This window comes from Apteryx mantelli, chromosome 19, assembly GCF_036417845.1.
Source record: "Apteryx mantelli isolate bAptMan1 chromosome 19, bAptMan1.hap1, whole genome shotgun sequence".
In the NCBI taxonomy this organism is placed as follows: Eukaryota; Metazoa; Chordata; class Aves; order Apterygiformes; family Apterygidae; genus Apteryx; species Apteryx mantelli.
This window is the reverse complement of record NC_089996.1, coordinates 14,842,706-14,866,753: the sequence shown is the minus strand read 5'-3', so window position 1 is coordinate 14,866,753 and position 24,048 is coordinate 14,842,706. Positions and strand designations below refer to the sequence as shown.

The following is a 24,048-nucleotide window of genomic DNA, read 5'->3' as shown; positions in this document are numbered from 1 at the left end:
GTTGTTTTCTTAATTGTATTACAAAGGTCTGTAGAAGGCAGAACCAAGAATCAAACCCTGCTGTGCTAGATGCTCCAGCTACTGCTCCTGTCCAAGCTGCTGGTCAAGTGTACGTTGTGTCCAGCAGGACACAAAATTGGCAATAGCGTTCTTGATGTCATCTTGTTTTACCAAAAAAAACCCAGACCCAGAATCTCAAAAATATAGGCCTTGCAATGCAAACAAACAAAAATCCAATTTCTTTGGCAGTCTCTGAGTCTGCCATCCCAGTGACCTCTCTGCCTTCAAAAATCTGCCCCCGTCCTCTGCAAGCCCCACTCCCCTCGGATGTGGATGTGCTTGCAGGATCACACACGCTGCACCCGTGTCTCAGGAACCTGCTTACAGGCAGTTCTGGGAGGGTGAAAACGAACCTGCTGGAAATTAACCTGATTTGAACACGGACCAGAACAGATTGTGCCGCATTTAATCTTATCGCGGTTCACAAGTGGTGTCAGCAGAAGAACTAGGTAGCAAAATGCCAAACCCAAATAAATATTAAAAGCCTTCCGCCTTCTGGTGAAATAAAATCTGCACTTTGGGGAGTTTATTTTCCTTGTCTCTTCTTAACAGAATACAATATTTTGAAACTTTGCCATTTTTTTGAAGCACAATCTGTTCACATCCTCGAGTTGCCAAGACACAGGCACAGTTTAAGGTTCTTTGGGGTTTTCTTTTCAAGAACGAAGAAAGCAACAACAATGACAAGAAGAAAACACGGGTTTCATGACAGCACCAGGAGGAGGAATTGCAAACTGGAATTACCGCAGTCGGCACTAGCGCCTGCAGCACCAACATGACACTGCCTTAAAATTCAAAGCACCGCGCGTCACCCTCACCGCTGTGCACAGGGCCAGGTCTGGGCTACCCGGGACCCGCACCCACTCCCGGGTGCCCACTCCAGCTCCAGGGGAGACCCCAGCTGAGGTTCTGCAGCCGCTCCGAAAAATAACCCTTGCCAAAAAAGAAATGCATTGCCAACCCAGGGGAGCCGGAGGAGAGCAACGAGGAGCCCCAGGGCATGAGCAGCGGGGCGGGAGTATAAAACCCGGTGCCCAAATCGCTCCAGATGCCAGGTCTCCTTGCACACAGGTTAGCAAAAAAAAAATAAAAACATGCTAGCCCGGATCCCTTGGAGCATGCGGATTAGGGAGGCGTTTGGCCTCAGCAGACGACGAGGGAGCCTCTGTCAGCAGGACAGGAGACGCGGAGAGACGCGTGCCTGCATCCGGAGGGACCGGTCTTGCTGCACCCCTGCGTGAAATCCCGGACACCTGCATGCAAACACACCCCCAGTGACGATACACACGCTGCCCCTTTCCAGCATTAAATTCGCTCTACATAAAAAATACGTGGGAAAGGCACAACGGTACAACGGTGGCAGCGACGGGTATCTGCTGCAGACGCACATGCCAGCGCCCTGCGCCTGCACCAAGGCTCCCGCGCCGGCTCGCCCTCCCCGCAAGGAGTTTCCCCCCCAGCTCAAGCACTGATGCTTGGAGTGATTTATTATTTTTTTTAATTGGAAGCCCCAAGATCCGTCTTCCTCAATAATAGCTGCCAAGCAAGGATCTTTCTGTCAAAATAAAAAGCCTTCAGTTTAACACAGAAGACGTAGGCTTTGGAAGAATACACTGTATTAAAATTGCAATTCGGAGCGGGAAGCCATTTGTACAGGAGCTTGAAGAGTGGAGGCTCTTCACTTTCAGACAACTATCAGTAACATACAAAATTTGATGTTGCCTACTCCATCCACCAGAAAAACAGTGTATTTCTTCATATTTTTATGAATCGTTATTATTTTTAGCTTTGTTTCCTGAAGAAAACCACCACGTGGGTGCATTTGTCAGCCTGGGCTCCTCACAACAGCTTTAAACCCACTGGCCAATTTCAACCAAAGCTGGCAGAGAAACAGAGAGATCACAGACCGCATAGAAACAGGTGACTAAAGGAGGAGGTCCCCCTACTCAGAGAAAGGCTGAAGCACAAAAACGGCCCATGCCGGACGCCAGGAGTCCACGTACAAGCTGTGCTAAAGCTCCAAGTGACATTCAGGCTTCGTGGACACCCAAATACCCCGACCACGAGCCACAAACCCACCAGAGCTGGAGCATCAGTAGTGTGGGGAGGTTCACAGCAACTCCTTGTTTGCAAGAACGCGAGCCCACGGTGCCGTCATACAAAGCATGAAGCCGAAACACGGCTCCTTCTGCACAAGGCTCCCAGTCCTGGCTAATTAACAGATGTGATCATACATCTGCTTCCAGGCATCCAAAAAGTCATGCGTTACTGGCATAAACAACCACTGGTGGCTTTCTGGTCTCTGAGCCTGCAAGCTAAAGCTCATTTTAGAGCTTGTCCCTGCAATTTTCCGCACGGAGACTTTCATAAACACTTGACTCCAAAAGCCAAGTTTTCAGAATAATTGAGGATAAAGAGAATGGTTTTGAGCAAGGCAGAGAAACAGCTTCAGAACGAAGTTTGGATTCAGCAAAACATTCAGGGTGTCCTTGACTTTAAGCACAAGCTTAAATCTACCCTCGTTTAGCAAAGCAATTACCCACAGCAAGTACTGAACTGAGTGGAGCTAGAGAAGTTGCCACCTTTAAAAAAACTCAGTGCTTAATAGAGAAGTCCAACAACGTAGACAGTACTAATCCAAGGTGTTCGTTACAGCATCACTGCAATTTTCTCTGTGACAGCTACACACAATATGTGGCCTAAAAATGGGCATTGACTACACCAGTCCAGGGAAGCCAATGCTGCGAATAAAATGAAGTCTAAAGGCAGAATTATAATAGACGAAAGAAAAACTGATCTAGCAAAAACACATTAAACACTTCCCTGTGAAGGTCTTAAACCCAATTCCTGAGGGAAGGGAGAAAAATACCACTTCCAATAGGCTTATTAACCTCTTTCCACTGCCACTGACAGATAGTACATAGAGATTAATGTTGCTAGCCCGTTTCAATTAGACCAATGTTAAATATCGATATTAACAGAGGAAACTTCAAAGTTTCACTGAAAAAACTGAGGAACCATAACGGAGAATAATAAAGAAAGGGAAGACAGAGGAATTCACTACCCACATATGCTGTAACAGAAAATAAACTTTTACTTCTGGAGGACAATCCCATTCCCCAGTCTCCAGACTTTTTATTGCAGTCAAAAACTTTTTATATAATCCAAAGTAAATGGTTTCTTGCTACAAAAAGCTCCCATTTCCTTCAAAGGATATTAACCAGTTCTGTCTTCACCACAATTTATTATTAAAGCCATTTTCAATAGTCATGGAGCAACACTTTCTCTCAAATAATACTCTTTAGCATATAAGTCGCTGGTAAAATTTCACAGGAGGGAAATGCCTCTTTCTGCCACTTTTCTAAAAGTGGCTCATTACTATTCCCGGCTTTCCTGATGATTTTTTGTCTTCTTTTCTTGAAAGTTATTGAAAGCCAAGTTATCCACCCTTTCTCCGAAGGGACTGAAGTTTTTTGTCCCGGATGCCCAAGAAATGACCTGCAGGAGACAGCTGCTTGGGCAAAGACTTGGTCTTTGAACGCAAAGGGCATCTCATTCCTGGAGCCCAGTTCCTGCCTGGATTTCAGCAGTGACAGGTTCAGTGTTGTCACTGGGATGTTCAAGCCTTGTGGGCCAGGAGTGGAAACACCCAACCTCTGAGAACCCTTTAACATGCCTGGACCACGCACAGAGCAGGCTCTCTTGGTGCAATTCGGGGACTTGCTGCAGGAGACACAGCAACCGCATGTTCAACATCACTCTCACACAAGCTGACCAAAGAGGGTAAAACCCCCCAATTTTTTAATATGAAAAGTATTAAAGATCATCTCACATGTTTATTATTTATGCTTGCAAATTACTAAAGGTTAACACACGAGTGATGGTCCCAGCTGCCACAAGCCCATCTTGAGACACATGAGCAGCTGCACTGGCGGGTGATGGACTTGGCTGTCTTGCACCATCCTCAGCTATCATGCTCCAGCAACTCGTCAGCCACTCATCAATTATCAAGGTGAAAAGCGCTGAATTCTGCCCATGTCTCTCCACCAAGGAATGCCACCGCCGAGGAGGCCCCAGCCAAGCCCGAGGAGCGCAGCGGTGCGGCGCGCTCCTGCATTCCCGCGGGCAGCACCCACCGCCTCCAGACTAAACAGCAGTCACGGAGCAGAGGCGCCTCCCGCTCCCTGCCAAAGCGCTGCGCCTAAGGATGGGAATGCACACAGATAACAACGTGTGTTTAAAGTGAGCGGGCTGCAGGGCTGAGGGAGCAGCCGCGCTCCCGGGACGGGACCTGGACTCTTCACAAGCTGGCTCTAGTCCAGCTGAAACTCCAGTCGAGCCCTCGGTCAAAAAGAACAAACGCAAACAGGCACAAATTCATGAGCTAGCGACTTCTGGTGGTTATATGAGCACAGATTCACCTGCCAAGGCTGCCATCTCCCTGCGACAGCCCACCTGCCCTCTCGCAGGTCCTCGCGGCAGGCCTGCAGGCATCTGCCCCCCCCCCCCCTTCATCACCACCTCCTTCCTTTGCCTGGCACAAATCCATTGAATTATGCTAGATGGGAAGTCAGAACAGGTGACCAGACCGTGCCCGCTGGTTTCAAATGTCTTTGGGACAGATCTGCAGGTGATACAGAGGCACCCGGTGGGCTGGTGGCAGTGACAGGGGTTTGGTGGATCGCCTGGGGTGGCTCACGGGGAGGCCTTCTACTCCCACCGCTCAACCGCCCAGGCTGGGACCGCTGGGATCACGTATTTTGATAACCCTCCCACTGACACTACAAGAGCACCAGGTAAAGCAGCATCATCAAAGGGGGAGAGCGGGGTGCCGCGGGCAGGACGGAGCGAGACCTGAGCTGCCCCCACCGCGCTGTTCGTGAACGCACATCTTCAGCCAAGCCACAGTTTCTGGAAAGAAACAAAAGCTAGGTGCAGCAAGTGGCACGGAAGTGGGCCGAAAAATCTGTTTTCCAGCCCCTCGTTAAGCCGCAGAAAAGGAATGTGAATGAAAGAGATTCTTAAAAGCTATTGAAGTTTCAACGAAAGGCCAAGGGAAGAGATGAAGTGAATGTTTTGCTGCATTTGCCTCCTTGAAGCGTCATTAAGCTGCTCTCTCCTCATCCCTGTCAATAGATAGGGGTGGCCAAGTGCCACCACCTGGCTGCTTCTCCATCGCTGCAGGGGAAAAACGGGCCGGTCGGGGGCCGACGGAGACACCCTGGCGGGGAACGCGGCACCTCTGCTGCACAGCACGGGGAGGCCGTTCCTTGCACGTCTCTTATCTGTGTCTTCACTCGCGGCCGTTTGCAATAACTCCTTGGAAACGGCAAACTGGAAATCCGTTTCCTTAACAACTCCTCGTGGGGCTGCTCACGGGAAGGGAGCGGAGCGGCCGCGTGCGGCGGCACTGCGAGACGGCTCCTAACCGCTGCGTTTCCTCGTCTCGCCTTGCTGCCGCGGAGCTGCTCGCCTGCACCCGCTGGCTCGCCGGCGGATCCCTGCCCTGGCCGAGACTCGCACCTTTCTCTCGAGAGAGAGCTGAAGCATTACTTCCTTTCTTTTTTCCCCCCTCCCCAGCAAGCGTATTTTGGGACGGGAAGCAGGAAAGGCGAGAGCACGTTTATGACTGTCATGGACCTTGCCAACGTGCACCGGAATCAGGATATGGCTGAAACACCAGGCCAGGCTCGGAGATATCCACGGGACAGCATGCAGTTCCTCTGAATTTCTGGTACTTCCATTCTTCCTCTGTGCTCTTCTCAAAAAAAAAAAAAAAAAAAACTCATTTAACACCAAACCTGGAAATGCCACTGGGCTAAACAGAGCGCTTGAGTCACTTTTCCTGGTTCTCTTCCTCTCCCGCTCCTCTGCGGAGCCGGCTGACACCGAGGCACGCTGCGCTCAGCCGGGGACCTGCTCCTAAGCAGGGAAGTGGCAAATCTCCCAGTGCCTTAAATGCAGCCGACACATCACCCCAAATAATACAACCAAACCGGGTTTGGCAAGGAGCAGGCGACCTCGGAGCCAAAGCCCAGAGGCGGTTACTTTCTTCTTGCAAAGTCAGCCTGGGCAGTGAGGATAACGAGAGAGAAAAACCCTCCGCCGACATCTGGAAAATCAACGTCTGGAAACCCACGCCACCGGCAAAGCCTGGGCTGATGGCACGCCACGGGAGCCAGCGATGGCGGAGTCCTCTTCCGTGTGAATTCCCAGCGCTCCTGAAGGTCAGGGCGCAGTGTGCCCAGCCCTGCGAGCGGTTCTCGCTGCATACGACAGATCCCGAACTCCGTGCCGATACCGTCAGCACCTCCGTTATGCTGCTGGGAACGAAACGATCCGCTGCTGCGGCCCGCAGAGGCCGCGGTGCCGGAGCACGAGCGGAGCAGGCAGCTGCCCGCGGGCTTCGTCCTCGCAGCGCTTGCTTGCTCCGATGACTCAATCCTGCAACCTGTAATCAATACAGCACAGGAGAGGCCCCGAACCAAAATAGCCGGGGTTTTGCAAGGAGCGACTGAGGCGCACTGAATGAACCGCGCGGGGAAGGTTGTGCAACGTCCGCGCAGATTAAGCCGGTGTTATTTGTGTCTCAGGGCCCGTCTCTGCTGCAGGGAAGAGCTGCGTTTTCAACTCGCGGTGCCTGACGCACGTCAGCTCCGCTGCGGCACAAACACAGCGAAGACAAAGATGTTAAGTTCTGCTGCAGGGCAAACGCGCAAGGTCAGTCCTGCGCACCGGCCTTACGCCTGGCCTCCGACGCGAGACGCTGGGCGAAGCTCTGAGCAGGGCGAGCGCAAAACGCTCGAGCAACGCTCGGAGCAGCCAGCTTTGCCGGCAGGACTCCAGCAGACTAACGCCTGTACCCTACCGGTCAGAAACCCACAGAAATGCCACCAAACTGTGCAAATATCAGAACCTACGTGCCTGCCTTTCAGCAAGCTCCATATTTCAGCAATTCTGTTTTGAGGCTAATTTCGTGATTCGGTCTGATCTCTCTCACTCTGCTCATTTTTCGCTTAACACGTTCTGCGAAAGGGCGGCAGCCTACTGTGTCAGCTTATTCGTGTCAGTACAGAAAGAAACCAAAGGGATGCAATTTCTTCTTATCTATCTGCACATTTCGGTTACGGGAGTCTGTCACTCTGATAAGACGGCACCTCTAAATTTTAGACGAGTTAAGACTTTCTGAGCGTGAAACGGAAGAGACATTTGATAGAGATTAGACAGGAGATCCTGTGCTAAGACACGCACGCCGACCTCAGGATTGCAGGGGTGGCGGGAAGTGGGGGTAGGGGGCTACGACAGCTTTTTACCTCCTGTAGTCCATAGGAGCTCACTGGAAGCCAAGCACTACCAGAGCAATCACATGCTGGAACAACCTTCCAACAGGTTTTGTGGGGCAGCAAACCCCCAACACCAGTTTGAAGATGAAGGTCGACCATCTGATGAAGGGGATGATACGACCTGGTGGCAAGGCACGGGGTATGATGGTTCAGGATGACCTTTCGTGCCCCACGGATGTTGCTGCAACCTTGCTGAGCTGTTTTATGGACTCCAACACTTGCTTACTCTCCATGGCTGGGGACCTGGGACCGCACCTCCAAGCTGGGCTCTGCCTCTACGTGTTCCCTGCACCTCCCTCCGGTGTTTGCTCACAGGAATACCATCGTGATAGGAAAAGGGGCCTTCAGCGCCCTTTTCACACTCACAGTCCATCAGGAAACAGCCAACCACTGTCCAAGACCATGGTCCCTTGACCAACTCTGAGCTGCCATGTACAAAGGGACTTTGCATCCCCTATCTGCCACCTCTGTACTGGTTTAAGCTGGGGACCTGCATAGCTTTTTGTACCAGTGCCGTACTCTGACTGCTCATATAACATCTCACTGACAACAGGCACACTCAGAAGCAGTTTACGGTTGTGGAGGAGAAGCGCAAAGACTGCCCACCCTTCCTCCCCACCATGCTCCCTCCACACCAGCATCGCCCTGAGCTACCAACAGCAGGTGAATAACGCAGAACTGCAGCCAGGAAAGAAAACAATCCTGCTCGCCACACGCTCCCTCCTAATGCTTACAGCTCGGAGGAAACAGGCAGGTGATGACAAACAGCGGGAGATGGTAGAAATCAGGGTTCGGCCTACCTACAGATTTCAGGATAGGGCACAAAAGACCTTAATATTAAAACTCCTGTTACAACACTTTGGCTGAACTCATCTTGTATGTGCACCAGCCCGCGAGAACTTTGATGGCCTGGGGGAAAGGGCAGGACTCCTTACATATAGTTGGCATCTCTGTGCAAAAGGTGGCAACGTTACCTAGCAGAGAAGGCACTCTGGATGCAGCAGAGCCAGGCTCTAGCACGGTGCAGGTGCCTCATCGGGTGCTAGGCAGTTGTGCACAGGTACCAGCCACCAGCAGGAGCCCTGCTGCACCATGCATCTCCAGGAGATCACCATCTTCCTTCTCAGCGCAGGCATGTCCTGGGCCGGTGGGAAATGGGAATCTATGGTCCTCCGACAATTCACTCCAGCTGTGGAGATGCTCCATGACTGACACACTCTGCTGTATAACCCATGGGATAAGGAGGGAAGGAGACAGTGGGCAGATGAGACTGGCCATCAGGATGTGCAGGCAGTAGCTGCAGCCCCAAGGACCCCGTCTGGGGCTGCAGGCAAGTTCCCTGACCCTTGTTTGCATGCACATGCACCTCTCTCCATCCAGTGCTCCCTATCTGGCCCAAGCTGTCCTCATTATGCCAAGAGAAAAACAACTTCAACTCTTCTGCTCCCTCCACGCTGTCCCAAGTTCTCCAGACCTAGGTCATAATTTGCTGTTGCCCAGACGAGGCTGCAAGCGCCAAAGCCACCTCCACTGCCAACAGGCCATCAGGACCTTGGCCCTCGGCTGGCAAACAAAAGGACAAAAAGGGCTTTTTCTGAGCAAGCCGCGGCACAACCTGCAGCTCACGGTGACACTGCCCCGCGGGAGGACCCGAAGAATGGGGTCAAACCGCCCATGTTTGAGTAAGGGGTGCCAAACACGCGGCCATGGCATTTGGCGCAATATTGCCCAGCAGAAATGTTTCGGAAAAGCTACGGCAGTGGAGGGAGATCCCGTGGAGCCGCAAGGCCCATCTGCAAGCCCCCGTGACCTCTCCCACTGCCCCAGTTATCGCTAGAAATAACACTAATAAAAATTGAGCGATACGAGCAGCAGGGGGAGTCGCTCCCTCAAATCACCAGTAAACCATAAATCAAGCCTGTGTTTTCCTTCTGCCAAGGTCCACTGGCTTCGCTGCCTTCCTGTCCCGCGGACTGTTTTCTTTGCTGCTTATCTCAAATTAGGAAATCCACAGGAATCCCAGGCTGGGGAAGCTGTTTGTCAGGAGCCTCCTGGCCCTTGGGGGGATTTTTATGAGGGACTTTTGGTGTAGTTGCTGCTTTGTTTTCAAAACCTTGGTCGCCTGCATCCAGTGGGAGTTTGCTGGAATCGGACCTGGAGAAAGGCCCTTGGAATTCACCCTGGGAACAACAGGGCTTTTGTGCACCAGGACGGGGAGGCCGTGGCTGCTTTCCCCACCACTACCTCCGTTTGCATTTCTTTTTTGTCAAAGAGCACCTGCCATGGGCGCCCAGATGCCAGCGGAGGTGGATGCGACCCGCCACACGGGGGATGCACTTCGTCACGGAGCCCATCATCTCCCACTCCTCCAGGCAATACGAGCAGGGCTTTGCACGGTGGAAAGGGAAAGCGCTTTGCAAACTTCGATGGATCAAGCCGTGCAAAGACAGACAGATGCTGGATGACTTACCCAAAGTCTGCAAACAATAAGTAAGTCAACAGACGAGTGCTAACGTACATCGCCTGAAGGTTGAGCCTGGAGACACCCGACTTCCACCTTCCGCCCTGCAAAAATGGCCATCTCCGTCCTCACTTGCAGCAGAGCCTCCCTGGGCAGATTAGAATCTCTGCAAACCAAGAGCAATCTGGGCTTTCTGCTCCTTACATAAAATAAACTAATAAAGGGAGAGGAATGCACTCAGCCCTTACAACTATTAGCCTTTCAGCTCCTGGAAGCTCTTGGCCAGGTCCTAACCAAGTTTCTTGTGCCCTGCGCTGCCTTTCCGCACCCTGGCACAGGGGCTGGCATGTGCTCTGCCCCTCACTGCAGCAAAAGCACCCTAAAAAGCCTCCACAGGCTCTGCCGGTGGCTACTTCTGCCTACTTCAGCCCCTTCGGTCGGGAGCTGAAGCTCTCACGCTGAGCGTGGGAAAAAGGATGCTCCAGGTTCACCCGCGAGCTTTAAATTACTCTCATTATTCCACTTGCTTGTTTCGTTTCCTCTTATCCACCGAGATTTCACCTCAAAATACCGCAATGGGTGACCACGTGCAACTAGGGGGCTCTGACTGCCTTCCTACATGAATATTTAGCAGACTGCAGCATGCCTCTTTATACACAGCATAAAATCAGGTGTCCTTTCTGCCCCAGTCACGGTGGGAGCTTGGATTTGTCTTAAGTTTGCAAGCCCCCAACCCCGCTAAAAGATGGTTCTTCATTTTCCTAACTCGCTGCTCCTTGAAAAACTTGCCACAGTAGCAAAACATCCACGTCCTTTCAACCTTGCTCTGCAGAGCCTCGGAAAACAACTTTCTTAAATCTGGCTTTAGATAGGCCACAATAACCTCCTGCCTGCGAGACGGCCCATACATGCCTTTTTGCTGGAGGTTTCACCCAAGTTTCAATTTTGGTGTTCAGCTTCTGAATGTGTTCAGCACAGCCGGGCTTTTCTCCTGATGGCTCGGTGCAAGTTGTTTTTGAAGCAGCAGCACCACGGTTCGGACGAGGACCCCACCACAGAGGTTCATTCCCCCCCAAAGAGAACAGATTGCCTTTGGTCTCTGCAGAGCTCTGGCCAGGGAAGTTCTTACGCCTTGATGATGCTCACGGTTAAGCACGTGCTTAACACGAGCGCACGAGCCCGCCGAGGCTGTGCTTCAGTGCCAGGCTGAGCAGGAACGTGCTCTTAAGGGCTCTCCTGGACTGTCAGCTTAAGTCTTGACGGCAAGCGCCTGTAGTCTGGGTGCCTTGCCTGGCTGTCTGCAGGTTTGAAGCCTACGTCTGAGCCATACCCAACCAAAAGGGACAACCCCGACAAAAAAGCATATACGCTTACTGTCCCTCAGTTCGGAACTGCTGCTCCCAATGTATTAAAGCACTCGTATCTTTTTGCAGAGATCTCTCTGCTCACCGAACAGGCATCCCTCCTTTTCGGAGGGATTTCTGTCTCGGTGTCATCACCCGCCCAGTGGGATGTAATGAAACATAAATGGTATCACATGGTAATCTGATCTATGGTTTTATTTCTGTTACCATGTTCTCCAGGCAGCCACGGGAGTCTCATTTTACCAAAAACAGATTTAACTTCTTCGGCATATTGTAAATGCTGGACACTAGCTGTGCTGTTATCGAGCCATCTTCTACTGCTGATGCACTGCATATAAAACCTCGGGTTTTAATTTTATGCTCATGAACAAAGCCACCTTAGGAAAAAAATGAGCAATTTATGTTCCAAACACCATCGAGGGACAACTGGCCATTTAATTTCGTTATTCTGAGAGTCGTAGTTAGAGCGTTGATAACTTTTACTTCCAAATGAAGATATTCATGGAAATAGAGAAATGTGTCCCAAGCCATTTCTTTAGCAAGTATCTTCACCGCGTGCCGAAGTTTTCTCATCACTAGAGGTGCTGTGTTAAACTACACAGTTTAACCTGCCACTGTCATTCTGCTCCTCACGGGAAAACATCATCTCTGGGTTCAAAAGGTTTAAATAGCGCCAGAGCTGTGCAAGACCCCCCCCAAGGCAGAAACGCTGCTGTTCATTTCCCAAGCTACGCGATTCGGTTTGGCAGCTGGCAACGGTTTGTTTCAAGTAAAAGTGTTAAATCGAAGAGAATTTTAGGACCTCTTCTGCGGTGCAAATAACACTCAGAAGCATCTAAAATCAACACCTAATCGTGGGCACAGCGAGACGCTGCTCAGGCTCGGCCTTCCCCTCGCAGCCCACGGCGGTTTTCTCACGTTAGCACAGCACCGTCACGCCGGCAGCACGAAGACGCAACGGTATCTGCTCCCCTGCTTCAAACGTCCTCATGGGGAATTTGTTTTTTGAAGTTCAGCCCAGTGTTGTGATTGAGTTTTCGCAACAGCCAAGACGTTGACTGATCTGCCTTTGTGCCACCCTGTTAAACAGCCCTCTCTTGCCTTTTTTTTTTATTATTATTTTTTCCCCCCATTTATGAGCTTATTTGCTGATTTTTGTAGCAAAATTGTTAGAGCTGGTATTTGACAGGTCCGGGGAGCGTAGACGGCAGGGACCAGCTCACGCTCCCTCTGCTGGCAACGCGGCCGAGCAAACAGCCGGGGAGCGCTTGCTGGGGGTGCGCGGGCAGGGGCCGCGGGCCGGGCTGCAAACGCGTGCTCGTCCCTCAGCGAAAAAAATCGAGCAAACAGCGCGTGACGAGGGGAATTTCCCCCGTTCTTATCGTGGGGGGGTTTGCTTCAGTTTGGGGAACGCGCCGAAGAAACGCACCGCAACGCAGCGCCGCGATGGAAGACGCCAAGGCTTCTCCAGTTTTTTCCCCCGATAAAGCGCCCCTGGCACAGCCGGGCAGGTTTTTTCTGTCCGCGTACGTCCACGTGGATCACACCCCGTTAGAAGGCTACATCCCTCCACCCAGCCTTCTAAATCAGGAGCTGCAAACACAAAACTCCCTTTATAAGCCTTTCTATCAAAGCCTCCATAGAAGTCTCTGCGCAAGATTCAAGACTGTAGTTCCAGTTATAAACACACATGCTCTCAAAAATGGCATTTTTTTTCCAGGTTGCAGGACTAGATAAGCAGAAATGGGGGAAAAAAGAAACCAAGAGAAAGCAGGGTAGTATAAATCACCTACACAGACCCATAATGTCCATTCTACTTAGCAACCGGGACAAAATATATCCCCAACCTTGTAAATTCTTATGTGTGTGCTCAACTCCAGGCACATTCAGTCCCACTGACTCCCGCAGAAAGACCTGCCTGCTCCAAGTTCAGCACACGCATAAGTACTTTCAAGATCAGAATATGAAAAAAAAAAAAAAATCACATTCAGCTTTTCTTTTAAGGGGGAAGAAAAAAAAATTTTTTTTTCTGGCCCCAGCCCCTCCAAATGAGGGACTTACGGGCTGCAGCTGCTCTGAATCTGCTCTGATTCACTCTCCCGGATTGCTCCTGCTGCAGCAGTGCCTTTATAAAGCAAGGTCCTCCAAGAAGAGACCCCTCTCTGCCAGAGGGGCTGGCTGGGGAGGTGCTCTTGCAGGATGGGCCCCAAATCAGTGTCTGACAAGGCAAAGTAAGTGCTTTTTAATGCTGCGGATACCGGCGTTGTTTTGAGGTGCGCGCAGGAAGAGCGAGCGGAGGACTGCTCTCCTACTGCAGGAAGCTGTTCCAGCCTCTTATCAGACCTAAAAGCTTCTGATTTCTTGCGGGGGAAGTACCAAATGTTTTTGAGGGGAAAAAAAAAAATCACATGCTTAGGCATAAAGGAAGCTGCCTAATGACATGAATGAAACTTTAGTCATGCCACATGGAAAAAAAAGCTTGCTATTTTGCCTTGCTCAGATGGGTACGAGCGAGGGCAGAGCCCTGAGCTCCGGGTGGCATGCCTCCCCTGTGGTGCGCTGGAGAGATGCAAGCCCAAAGGTCCTGCTCTGCCAAAAGGTGCCTGCTGCGAATTCAGCCTTTCTTATCTTCAGAAAGCAATTTACTACTAATAATCTCTGACTGCCGTGTCTGTGTCACTCCCTCTGGCTGCCAGGGACTATTTTGGGCTCTCCCTTCAGTCGGGATGCTGCTCTATCAGTGGGCTGTTCTGCGATGTCCTTTTATGCAGTGCACCAGTCTGGTCTTTTAGTTAATTTGTACAACTGATTCTCTGGCAGTAATTCAAGTCCTCAGTAGAGATGTTCCAAGTTTTATTAGTAATAAGCACATTACTGGTGTCCTTGGGAAAGGTAAGGAAGTCAGAGTTGATGCTAATTGCCTGTATTTTTTCCAGAGGGTGTCTTTCAGAGGACAACCCTATACCACACAGAATAGGTTACCTAAGTATCTGTACTTATAACAGCTATTGTGGCTTCTTGCAGAGATCTGAGTAAACCTCGGTTTTATGCGTGTTAACTATCTAATCAGACTCTGCTTTATCCGATGCTAGCTCTCATCGTCTCTAAGCTGGTTTCTGGTGGTAGCAGTCATTAGGGGATTATGGTTTCTATCTCTTATAGCTAAAAAAGCTGAAAACAGTTTGGAACAGATTGAAAAAAGCAACAGTATCTGGAGCATTGCCTTTCTTCTCCCTTAAGAGGCTACTCTGTCAACCTTGTGCTTGCTAAATAGAAAAATCTGTGGGCACGCAGTGAAGGTCAATCTTGTGGTTTCTGAAAACATTTAATTAGTACAGTTAAGTACTAAGGTCTGCTTGGGAATGAGCTTTGGCATCAACCATCAGCATCTTTCTGTTAAAAGAAGCAAACCTGCATGAGTATTGCAGTTAAAGGTCGCATCTCCCCCTCCGAAACTTCAGTGAGGTTCAAGTTTGCAGTGAAAACTATTGCAGTTTCCATGTCCTGTTGCTGCTCCAAACTCTGCCTGTGGTTGGGAAGCAAGCTCAGATCTCTGCCTGCACATCACCAGCACCACCAGGAGTGCTGGCTGGCCTGGTGCGGGAGCTGGGGGTCCCACTGCCCCTTTGGGGACCCTGCACTGCAGCTTGTGCTCCTGGCAAGGTGTTTTGGGACAGTGCTGGGGCTTTGTGCTTCAGCAGTTCTGCTGAAGATGTAGCTGTGCCTAAAGGGTTTCTGGTGTTTTAATGATAGCACATAAAGTCACTGCCTTTTCCTGTTGATGCACCTAACCAAAAGGGGGACAGTTGTTCTTGGATCCTACAGGTGCTTCAGCTTCTCAAATAAAACTACAATGGATGTCAAACATCCATGTGCTTTTAAACCTTGGGCAGTAGTGTGCATAAATGGTATGATCAGCATAATGCTTCCTTTTCTAAAAGGCTGCATCAGCTGCTTAAAAGAGGAAAAAAAAATCCAGACCTTATGAAGCCAAACTTGGCTTTATTTCTCAGTATTTTTGCAGCAACTGGAGACCCTAATTGTAGGCAGTTAAAGTAGCACTAGGAGGAATGAGTTGTGTTGAAATTAAGGCTGGAAATTGTGCCTCAAATAACGCCAGCTGGCAGTGCTGGAGAAGTGCCCTGGGGTGATGGGGTCTGTTGGGCCAAGGGCAGTGCTAGGTGCTGTACAAACCTCAGCACACAGCTTGTGCCAACAGGACCTTCTCATCTGTGTCCCCTTTTTGGAGGGCTTTATCGCCTCTGTGCAGATACTGGTGTGAGCATGCAGGTCCAGTGGGCTGTTATGGGGGGGATCCCCAATATACTGCTCGTTAGGAAGTGAGGTGTGGTATGTTGAGAGGTAATGAGAAAGAATATAGTGGAGCAAGTCTAGGGAAACCAAGTTAGTAATCAGTTCTGGGCTACTCTTTAAAAATTCTCTCCCCTTTTCTCCTCAATGATCCTGGTTATTGAGGTTTGTTTTTTCCACATGGGATTCTATTACTTTAGAACCATTAAAGATGGAATTTTAAGTTGCTTTCTATATCTGCCCTTAAACTACTGGAGAAGCAATAAACATGCGAAATGATAACATGGAACAAAGCTGTATTTTTATAATGTAACTCGTTGCTTGAGCATCAAACCAATGAATAACTGAGCTATGCCCTGCTGAAAGCACATGAATGAGAAATTTCATGATCAGACCCCATTATATTATGAAAGTAAGTGCAGAAACATGTTGCTTGGGTCTTCCACAGCAGAGCAGACGCATGATGCCCTGAGGCCATTTGGCACTGGTAAGCGTTGTTTCATGGAGTGCCATTACGTATTTTTGTTGAGAAGATTCTCCTTCAAAAGCAGCTATGAAGCCTGTGCTTACTCAGCCTTCACAAAAGGCCTCTCACGGCAGCCAGTGAAGTGTTGACTCCTGCACTTATTTTCTGTTGCTGCCTTATCTTTGGCATCTCATCTGCAACTTCTGCTGTTTTACTTTCCACCAGTCTCATCTGAGTGCAGGGAGAGTGGATGCTGCTTGGGCTTTAGCTTCTTCTAATGATTTTTTTTTTGCTCTGTGCGGAGTAGGCTGGGAAAAATCTAGCTGTGATTATAAAATTGCAAGCTAAGTAGGCTAACAAAACAGCAAGAAACTAGATCAGCCCGGGTCAGTCAAGTTTTCCTGCTCTGACAGGAAAAAATGTTTTCTTTCTCTGAAGTCTCTTATAAATATGAAACTGTATCTGAGTTGTAAAGGCCCCTGGCTGTCTGCACGCTTCCTGGGCTTCACTGCATGCAGAACTGCTTTTTGCAGCAGCCCCGTAAGTGATGTCTGCAGCCACCTTCCAGGGATGGGAGCCTGAGCAGCTCCCACCCCAAACTGCCCATCTGATGCTCTCCTCCCCATGTTCATATGAATTTGGGGCCCTTATGCGATACTAGGTGCAACTCTGGAGCGATGCGATGTTCAGCCAGAGCTTGGCTGGCACCGCAAGGCAGAGATGTGCGAGTGGCTTCCTGGAGCTCTGCTGAAGGATGTTGAGCATCTGTTTGCAACACCTCCAAAGTAAAGCTGACTCAGAAGTACTTTAGCACCCTAGAGACTTTAATGATGGGATGAACTCTGAAATGTCAACCCAGTGTTTGGAGTTCCTAGCTTAAAAGGAAGGATAGCTTTAATTTTGGCTTTGAGGCAAAAAAATAACTACAAGCAAGAGTCCTGGGCTTCCCCCTTCCAAACTGCTTTTTACTGAGCCAGGATTACCTTGTGGAAGAGACGCTTTTCCATTTGCACTTGTCGACATGCAAAATAACGTGGATTTGGAAGACAAGCAAAAAACCTTTTTTGCACACTGAGTAAATATAGATGTTTTGCTGAATGGCCTTCACCAGCTCTCTCACCACAGAACATAATATCTAATGTGGCACAAGTCCAGGGTCCTAGATCTGCTTTAGTGCTAACATTGCTCTAGCTGATAATGCTAATCTCTTAAACTATTCCCAGACAGGCCCTAAGGAAGGGAGCTAAGTAACTCTACAGGTAATGAAACATTTTTTTTAATTATAGCTCTGGCCATGTCTAAAATTAAAAGAACAGTCCCATGATTTATCCAGCCACCTGAGACTGACTCAACATATTTCATAATGATGCTGCTTCCATGAGCCTGGTAGCTGTATGGATATGCTGCCGAACTTTTCCAATGCATTGATCATCCCCGAAATGGGAGTGACTGCAGTGACATCTGCGTGCGCTGCTTTCTAGCCCACTGCCTTTACTTTAGTTGGTCAGAATTACTTTTTTTCCTACCCGCTGCTGTCTGAAAGTGCTGCCACCGCCTTGACCGGTTGCCTGCGCTACTGTTGCAGCATGGTAACTTCCCGGGAGGCAGGAGCAGAGATGCAGAGCTTCACGTGGGGTTTTGGAGCTGAAGCAAGCTGCTGCCATGGGGCAGGAGGGTTTGGGCAGACCGAATGCAAATCTGCAGGGTGGAGGTGGGTATCCCAGGGGACAAGAGTTAGGAAATAGAGCTGTGAACAGGGCAACAGAACTGTGGTCCTCAATGCATGTTCACAGAGGAGACCTGCAAGGGAGTTCATGCTCCTGTGCTATGGAAGATCCCATGTTATTTTAAATTTTCCTTCTAGTGCCACCATATAATTCTTAAAAACCTTAAAGGATGGAACTTGGTTTGGATGAGGTGGTTTTAAATGTCTTTACTTACAGCTCTTTTCAGCAAGAGAAACAATTGACATTGAATGTGCATATTGGAAACCTATATTTTAGTCATCTTGGTTATTATTTGTAGCCACAGCGTACGCACAATTGGCAAACAGTCCCTGTGACTTTCAAGGTAATTGTACTCCATTAATGCCAATGCTCTTGCAAGAATCAAGTGTCTCATCTCTAAATTGCTCCTGTGGTTTTAATCGCGTATCATTCACTTCACCTTAACAGCCAGTGTGTGTCACGGGGGAACGCGCCCCAGAGCGAGCTCGGGTTGACTCTGGTGACTAAAGTACCAACTGAGCAAGGCTTCAGTGTGGTGGTGAGAGACCTACACTTATTGCAGTGGGGAGGAGAAAACGGGTCTTTACTCCTTTTTCCTTTGCAACTTACTGCTTTTATTGCTACAATTACTTTTATGGTTTTTAAGTGCTTGTAAGTGTGTCCCTGTGGCTGCTGAGCAGTCTGGCTAGCACCAGGGAGCTGCTGTCCCCATGAGCACCTGTGCGGTAGGTGCCAAGTGGCTGCAGGGACAGGGCACCCTGCAGATGTGCTCCAGCTTTTTGCAAGCTGGAGCGCTACTGCCCGTGGCCACCCGGGCTCCCTGGGGGCTGCTCCTCATTGCAGGTCCCCGAGACCCTCCTCTGGGCCAAAGCATGTACAGACGTGCTCCACCACAACTGTGGAGGACATGGTATGGGCAGCAAGGTAGAATAGTAATTCTTAATTTTTCTTTTAAAAAAATAAAGCTTGAACTGCAGTTGGTGGCTCCTGCTAGCCCAGGCCTTGCTAGACTGGCACCTCGCTGACTGTGGCAGGTCTCGGTTCACCCTGCGTTTGCAAAGCCTTCCCCTGCCAAGGCACTGCGTAAGGGGAGGGTGTTAATGGCAAGAAGCTCGGAGGTGCTGCTGAGTAGGCAAACTGCGCATTGCACAACCAACAGGGATCTTCACGATGCTGAAAGGTTAATTTTTATACCAGTGAAAACCTGCCATCTACCCAGGATGCTTTTTTAAGCTACCATTTAGGCTTTGCATCTGTTCCATTGACACTAGCTGGGGAAAAAGAGTACTTTAAAAAGTAGTATTCTGAATAGGTGCAGTGCCTTTGATCAAAGTCCATAGGGTACATGTTCAGCCTGCATCACGTGGGACATGTTTCTCATAATTTCAGTATCCCTTTTGAGCCTGGAGAACAAAAAATCATATTTGAAATAACTAAGTGCAAGAGTTAAGAATGAGATCAATGAGCAGCAATACTTGGTAGTTAAATGTACCTCATTTCAATGAACTATTTATGAATTAGTGCCCTAATGGGAACTTTCCCCTTCCCTTTTGCAATTTCAATGGAGAAATTTGCATATTTGCAGTTTTTTCTCTGATGTGGGCTTAAGTGAATAATTCATCCATTACAATGAATTTGGAAGACTCTTGAATGTATCTGCTGTCACAAGAGTTCAGATTTATGGCTTCAAACTGTGTTTAGCTTGTAATTAATATGGACTTCCGCATTTTTTCTCTTCCAGAAAAATATCCTATTAGTCATGACAGCCAAATGTTCCATATTTGGGCAACAATTCAATTTCTTCTGAACTACCATCAAAATCAAGGCACACTTGTCCAGCGTGAACTTAACTCCAAAGGTAAGGAGCAGATTGCATGCATGTTCTATGCTTGGGGGAACTGTATTTTCCATGCATTGCTCCATCCACCTAAACACCATTTTGCAACTTAAAAGGGGGAATGAAAGTAGAAATGAGCGTGCACCAAAATGCAGGTGTTTGTGCTGGTGGTAGTTGTTCTGCCTTGGTCTGTATTTTGTTGACCACAGTCTTAGGAAGTCTCCCCGCAGTGCGCTGATAATGAGGCTGGGTATTACGAGCGAGATGCTGTGAGCATCTGCTATTTTCTGCTATGGAAAGAACCAGAGTGAAACTGTTGCTTCACAACCCCAGGTAGAGTTTTCTCTTCTAAGGCAAATGCTATGGTTGTTGGAAGTAGCTCCTTCAAATGGCAAACATAGTGTCTGAGTGATCTTGTGCTCTTAACGAGGGTGAAATTTGTTGCATGGAATATCAGAGGTCTTATCGGAGAATGACCCTCTCTTGCCTACTGTCCCCCTGACAAGGAGCATTAAAAAAAATCTCTGCCAACTTCTCAGAACAACTTTGGCAACAACCCAAAACAGGGGGAAGGCTGCACAGCTCAGCAGCCAAATCTGTTTAGTATTTTAGAAACCTGAAGAGTGACCTCCTATGCAGCACAAGCAAGCTGATTCCGAAAGGCAGATTATGCCTTAATTCATCCCAAAGAATGATGCTTTTGGTGCAGACCCTGCAACTGCAGCCCCTTCCCTAGAAAAACCTCTGCCTGAACAGCTGAACTTGAAAAAGTTATCTATGCAAGGAATTCAAACTTCAGGCACTCAAATTGCAGAGCATGAGATGGGTGGAAAACTGATTCAAGAATGATGCCATTCATGGAGATCATGTTTTGTGGGTTGGCTACTTGCATTTTCCCATTTTTCTGCTATGGAGAAGGAGAGATGAGACCAGTGCTGGGAACTGCAGGGTGCATGTCCAGCCAGGCATGAGGGGCTGCTCCCCCTCCCCAGCGACCCCAGCACAGGTCTCCTTCCCCAGCTCCGCTTGACCAGTGTCTCCCACCTCCGAGGCTTTCGGGGGCTCCTTAAGAAGCACCTCCTTCTCCAGCACAGCCCTGTCCCTCCGGAGCATGCAGGGACCCTCCTGCGTGCAGAAGAGCCCCAAGCGAGCGTATTGCAAATGTGCTGTGGGTATCATTTTTGTTCAATTTTGCATTATCAAACTTCCTTGGCTCTTTCTCTTGGAAACTTTTACAATTCTCTACTTGGCTGGAAAAGATGACTGCAGCAAACCCAAATTAGGAATAAATTATACAACAACTTTACATTTTTCTTGCAAAGGAAAACTGTGTGGCCAGAGCTTGGAAAGCACCTCCTTCCTATGTCCCCCTAGGAAGCCATATAGTGAAAGGCCACTGACTTCATGCATGCCTGTTAAAAAAGTTCTGGTGTGGAGAAGGCTCTCCCACCTGGCCATGCAATGGCTCTCAACCCCCTGTTCCTCAATATGCAATTGCTGCAAAATACAAGAATAAGCTGCAGTATGAAATCCAAATGTTTAGAAGAAGCTCAAAAAGCTGCATCTGCATGGCCAGGCACTGACATATGTGCATTTGTTTTCACAATGAATGGCCAGAGCAGCAACTCCTTAAACATCGCAGTCTGGTCTTGCAGGGACTATTGCATTCCCACAGCATTTTTGTAATATTAAATCCTCCAGCTTCCCCCCCCCCCCCTTGCAGGACACAAGGCAAAGCAACTCCTGAATAATCAAATTTAAAAAGCAAGATCAAGCCTTCCCCACAGCACTGGTAAAAATCACTGTTGTCCTCTACCCAAATATCCCCCTCCCGCTCCATCCGGAGTGCTGAGCCCCTGCTCATAAATGCTAAATAAAGCAGTCTTCTGCATGCTCTTAGCGATCTGGTGTTACAAACCACACTGTTGCCTCTGACCAAAAGTTACCAAAATATTAAGGAGAAGAAATCGGTGGAAAATGATCTCAGTCCTGGCACAAGAACAATACTTTCCCATGGAAACATAGGTATATATTTAATTCCCGGTAACTCCACTCAAGTTTCACCTTTCATCTCCTCCACAGACTTCTCTAAAAGTTTCCTTTAATTTTGCACTTGAAATTATCTGCAATTCGCATGCATTGTGCCCATTTTGCATGCATATATACAGTAGCGAATGCATCTGCTCTTCAACACCCTTTATCTGTCCTGACTGTGCAAAAGGCAAAAAGGGCTCAGTAATCCCCGCAGAAGAATTCAAATAACGTCAATGCACAGCTGAACTGCAAGCCCTGCCTTACAGGAACTGTGTGTGTGAGTGTGTGTGTGTCTGCAAAAAGGCACATACTAAACAGGAAATGCAACTGAGAGCCATTGAAAGCCTCAAACTTCAAAATGCAATTGCATCCCGAAAAATGCATGCATGCACTTAAAAATGCATGCACGACTTTTTGCATATTTGCAACGAACAGAAGTAGGAGCCTTACCTCTCGACTGAGACATTTTCCCCTTTGCTTTGATGGGGGAGGGGAGCACAAAAGACTTTGCCTTGCCTCTCTTCTGGAGCTAGTTTTGCAACAAAGATGCAAACTGCAAGCGCTCAATCTTCATGCAACTGGAGTTTTCCTGACTTGCTGCAGCAGGTCTCCTTGCAGCGGGGGGCCGTGCAATTGCACACTTTGCAGGGCAGCTTGCAAAGTGGGGGGTTTTCCTCCCCCCCTGCTTGCAATGGTAGGGAAGGCTCTGCTGCACCTACATGATGGGCCAGGGCTGGCAGCTAAAAGCTCCAAACTTGGATCGGCGGAGCGCAGTGCGCAGGCGCGCTCCCGACGGGCGCCGCGCGGCCTCCTGGGACTTGTAGTCCGCGCGCGCCGCTTCCTGCGGGGGCCGCTGCGCGGGCGCGGAGCCTGCGCGCGGGCGCGGCGGCAGCGCCGCCTCCCCCGGGGGGCGGGCGGGGGCGCGGAAGCAGCGCGGCGGCTGCCTTTTATTTTATTTTATTTATTTAATCCGGGCAGCGTGCGGAGCCCGGCCTCTCTGGCGTCCCCTGGCGCGGTCGGCGGGGCAACTCGCCTTTCCCGCCCCCCCCCCTTTTTTTTTAAATAATCATAAATCACCTTTTTTTTCCACCCCTTTTTTTATAGTAAATAACGCGGCTCTGTTTGCCAGCGCGCTGAGGAGAGGGTGGGCGGGAGGCCCCCTGCTAGGCGGGCTGCCTGTGTTTCACACCGTCGTTTTCCAACTTACCTCGCTGCGCGCGAAGAGGGCGTTTGCCTGACAGAAATACCTCGTGGGCCTGCGCGGTGGGGCTCGAAACTCGGAGATAAAATCGGGAAAATTCGGGCAGTGGCTGGAAGGGAGGTCGGCGCCATCGGCCTCCCGCGGCCGAGTTCGGTGGAGCGGCCGCGCGGGGAGGGTGGCTGGGAAGAGTGAGGCGTCGTCGCTCGTTCCTCAGCCGGGCCGGCCGCTGTCTCCGCTCGTCGGAGGTGGGCGACTTCAGCAGCTCCGGGGGCAGCCGGGATGGGTTTGGCGGCGTAACCGCTCCTCCTGTGCCCCCAGAGGAGGCCGTTGTGCTGCTGGCGGCCGTGTGGCTCTGGCGTGCATCCCAAGGGGGACCCTTGCCTGGAGGGGTGCGATTGCCGCCCCACTCTGCGAGCCCCCCTGGGCGTGTGCGGAGCGGCCTGCGACCTCGGGCAGGTCCGGGCAAAAGTCCCCCTTGGCGTGGTCCCACTGAGATACGCTACGATGAAAACGAGAGATGCTGCAGTGGAAAAATACAACGGAAAGAGAATAAAGGCGGGCTCCATTTTGTCTCTTGTTGGTTTTAGGTTTTAAAGCACCCTTGGAAAGGAGCCTCTTAGCTTTGTGTTTATACAATGCCGAGTGCATTATACAATTATGCCTAGCACAATGGCATCCTGACTTATGACTGCAACTCTCAGACATGTTATATAATATTAACAATTTCCTAATCTTTTTTTTTTTTCTTCTCCCCTTGCAGGCAGAGCAGATGTTGCAAGTTTATCCTAAGCCTGAAACGGAATATTGTTTGAGGTGGTGGCTGCACAGTCAGAGCCACGACAGTCGGCTCGGCCCCGGTGGGCTCACAGCGGTTTTCCGTGCGAAAACCATCACAGCGAGCGAACAGAAGGTACTTTCAGTGCGATGGGTAGCAGCGTCACCTGGGTGGACAGTGATCAAGACATCGCTTGTACGCTGGAGTCTGTTAAATGGGCAGCAGCACATGTGCCCCTGTCCGTGCTTAAGAACCCCACTTTAAAAAAGCCGCTAAGGAAAAGAAAAGATTGGCCTTCCTACAGCAACACTTTAAATATTTGTTTTGTTATGGGAACACTGGAGGAGGTAGAAATAAAAAAGAAAGAGTGGGGAGAAGAGGTGCGAAGAAATGGGCCCTTGAAAAAAACACTTACAGCTACATTAGTGGCAAAGATGTCTGTTTAAACCCCAGCAAAATATTAATGCCA

General features: G+C 49.6%; 1 protein-coding gene across 1 annotated transcript in view; it reads right to left on the bottom strand.

Annotated features, from left to right (window-relative positions):
• The window catches only part of MAP2K6 (mitogen-activated protein kinase kinase 6), a 44,868-nt gene extending 22,527 nt beyond the window's left edge, over positions 1-22,341 (bottom strand). Inside the window, exon 1 of the mRNA XM_067308120.1 lies at positions 22,054-22,341. Within this exon, the coding sequence (XP_067164221.1) occupies positions 22,054-22,069 (16 nt within the window). The 5' untranslated portion in view covers positions 22,070-22,341. The remainder of the gene's footprint in view (positions 1-22,053) is intronic.
• Between the last annotated feature and the right edge of the window lie 1,707 nt (positions 22,342-24,048).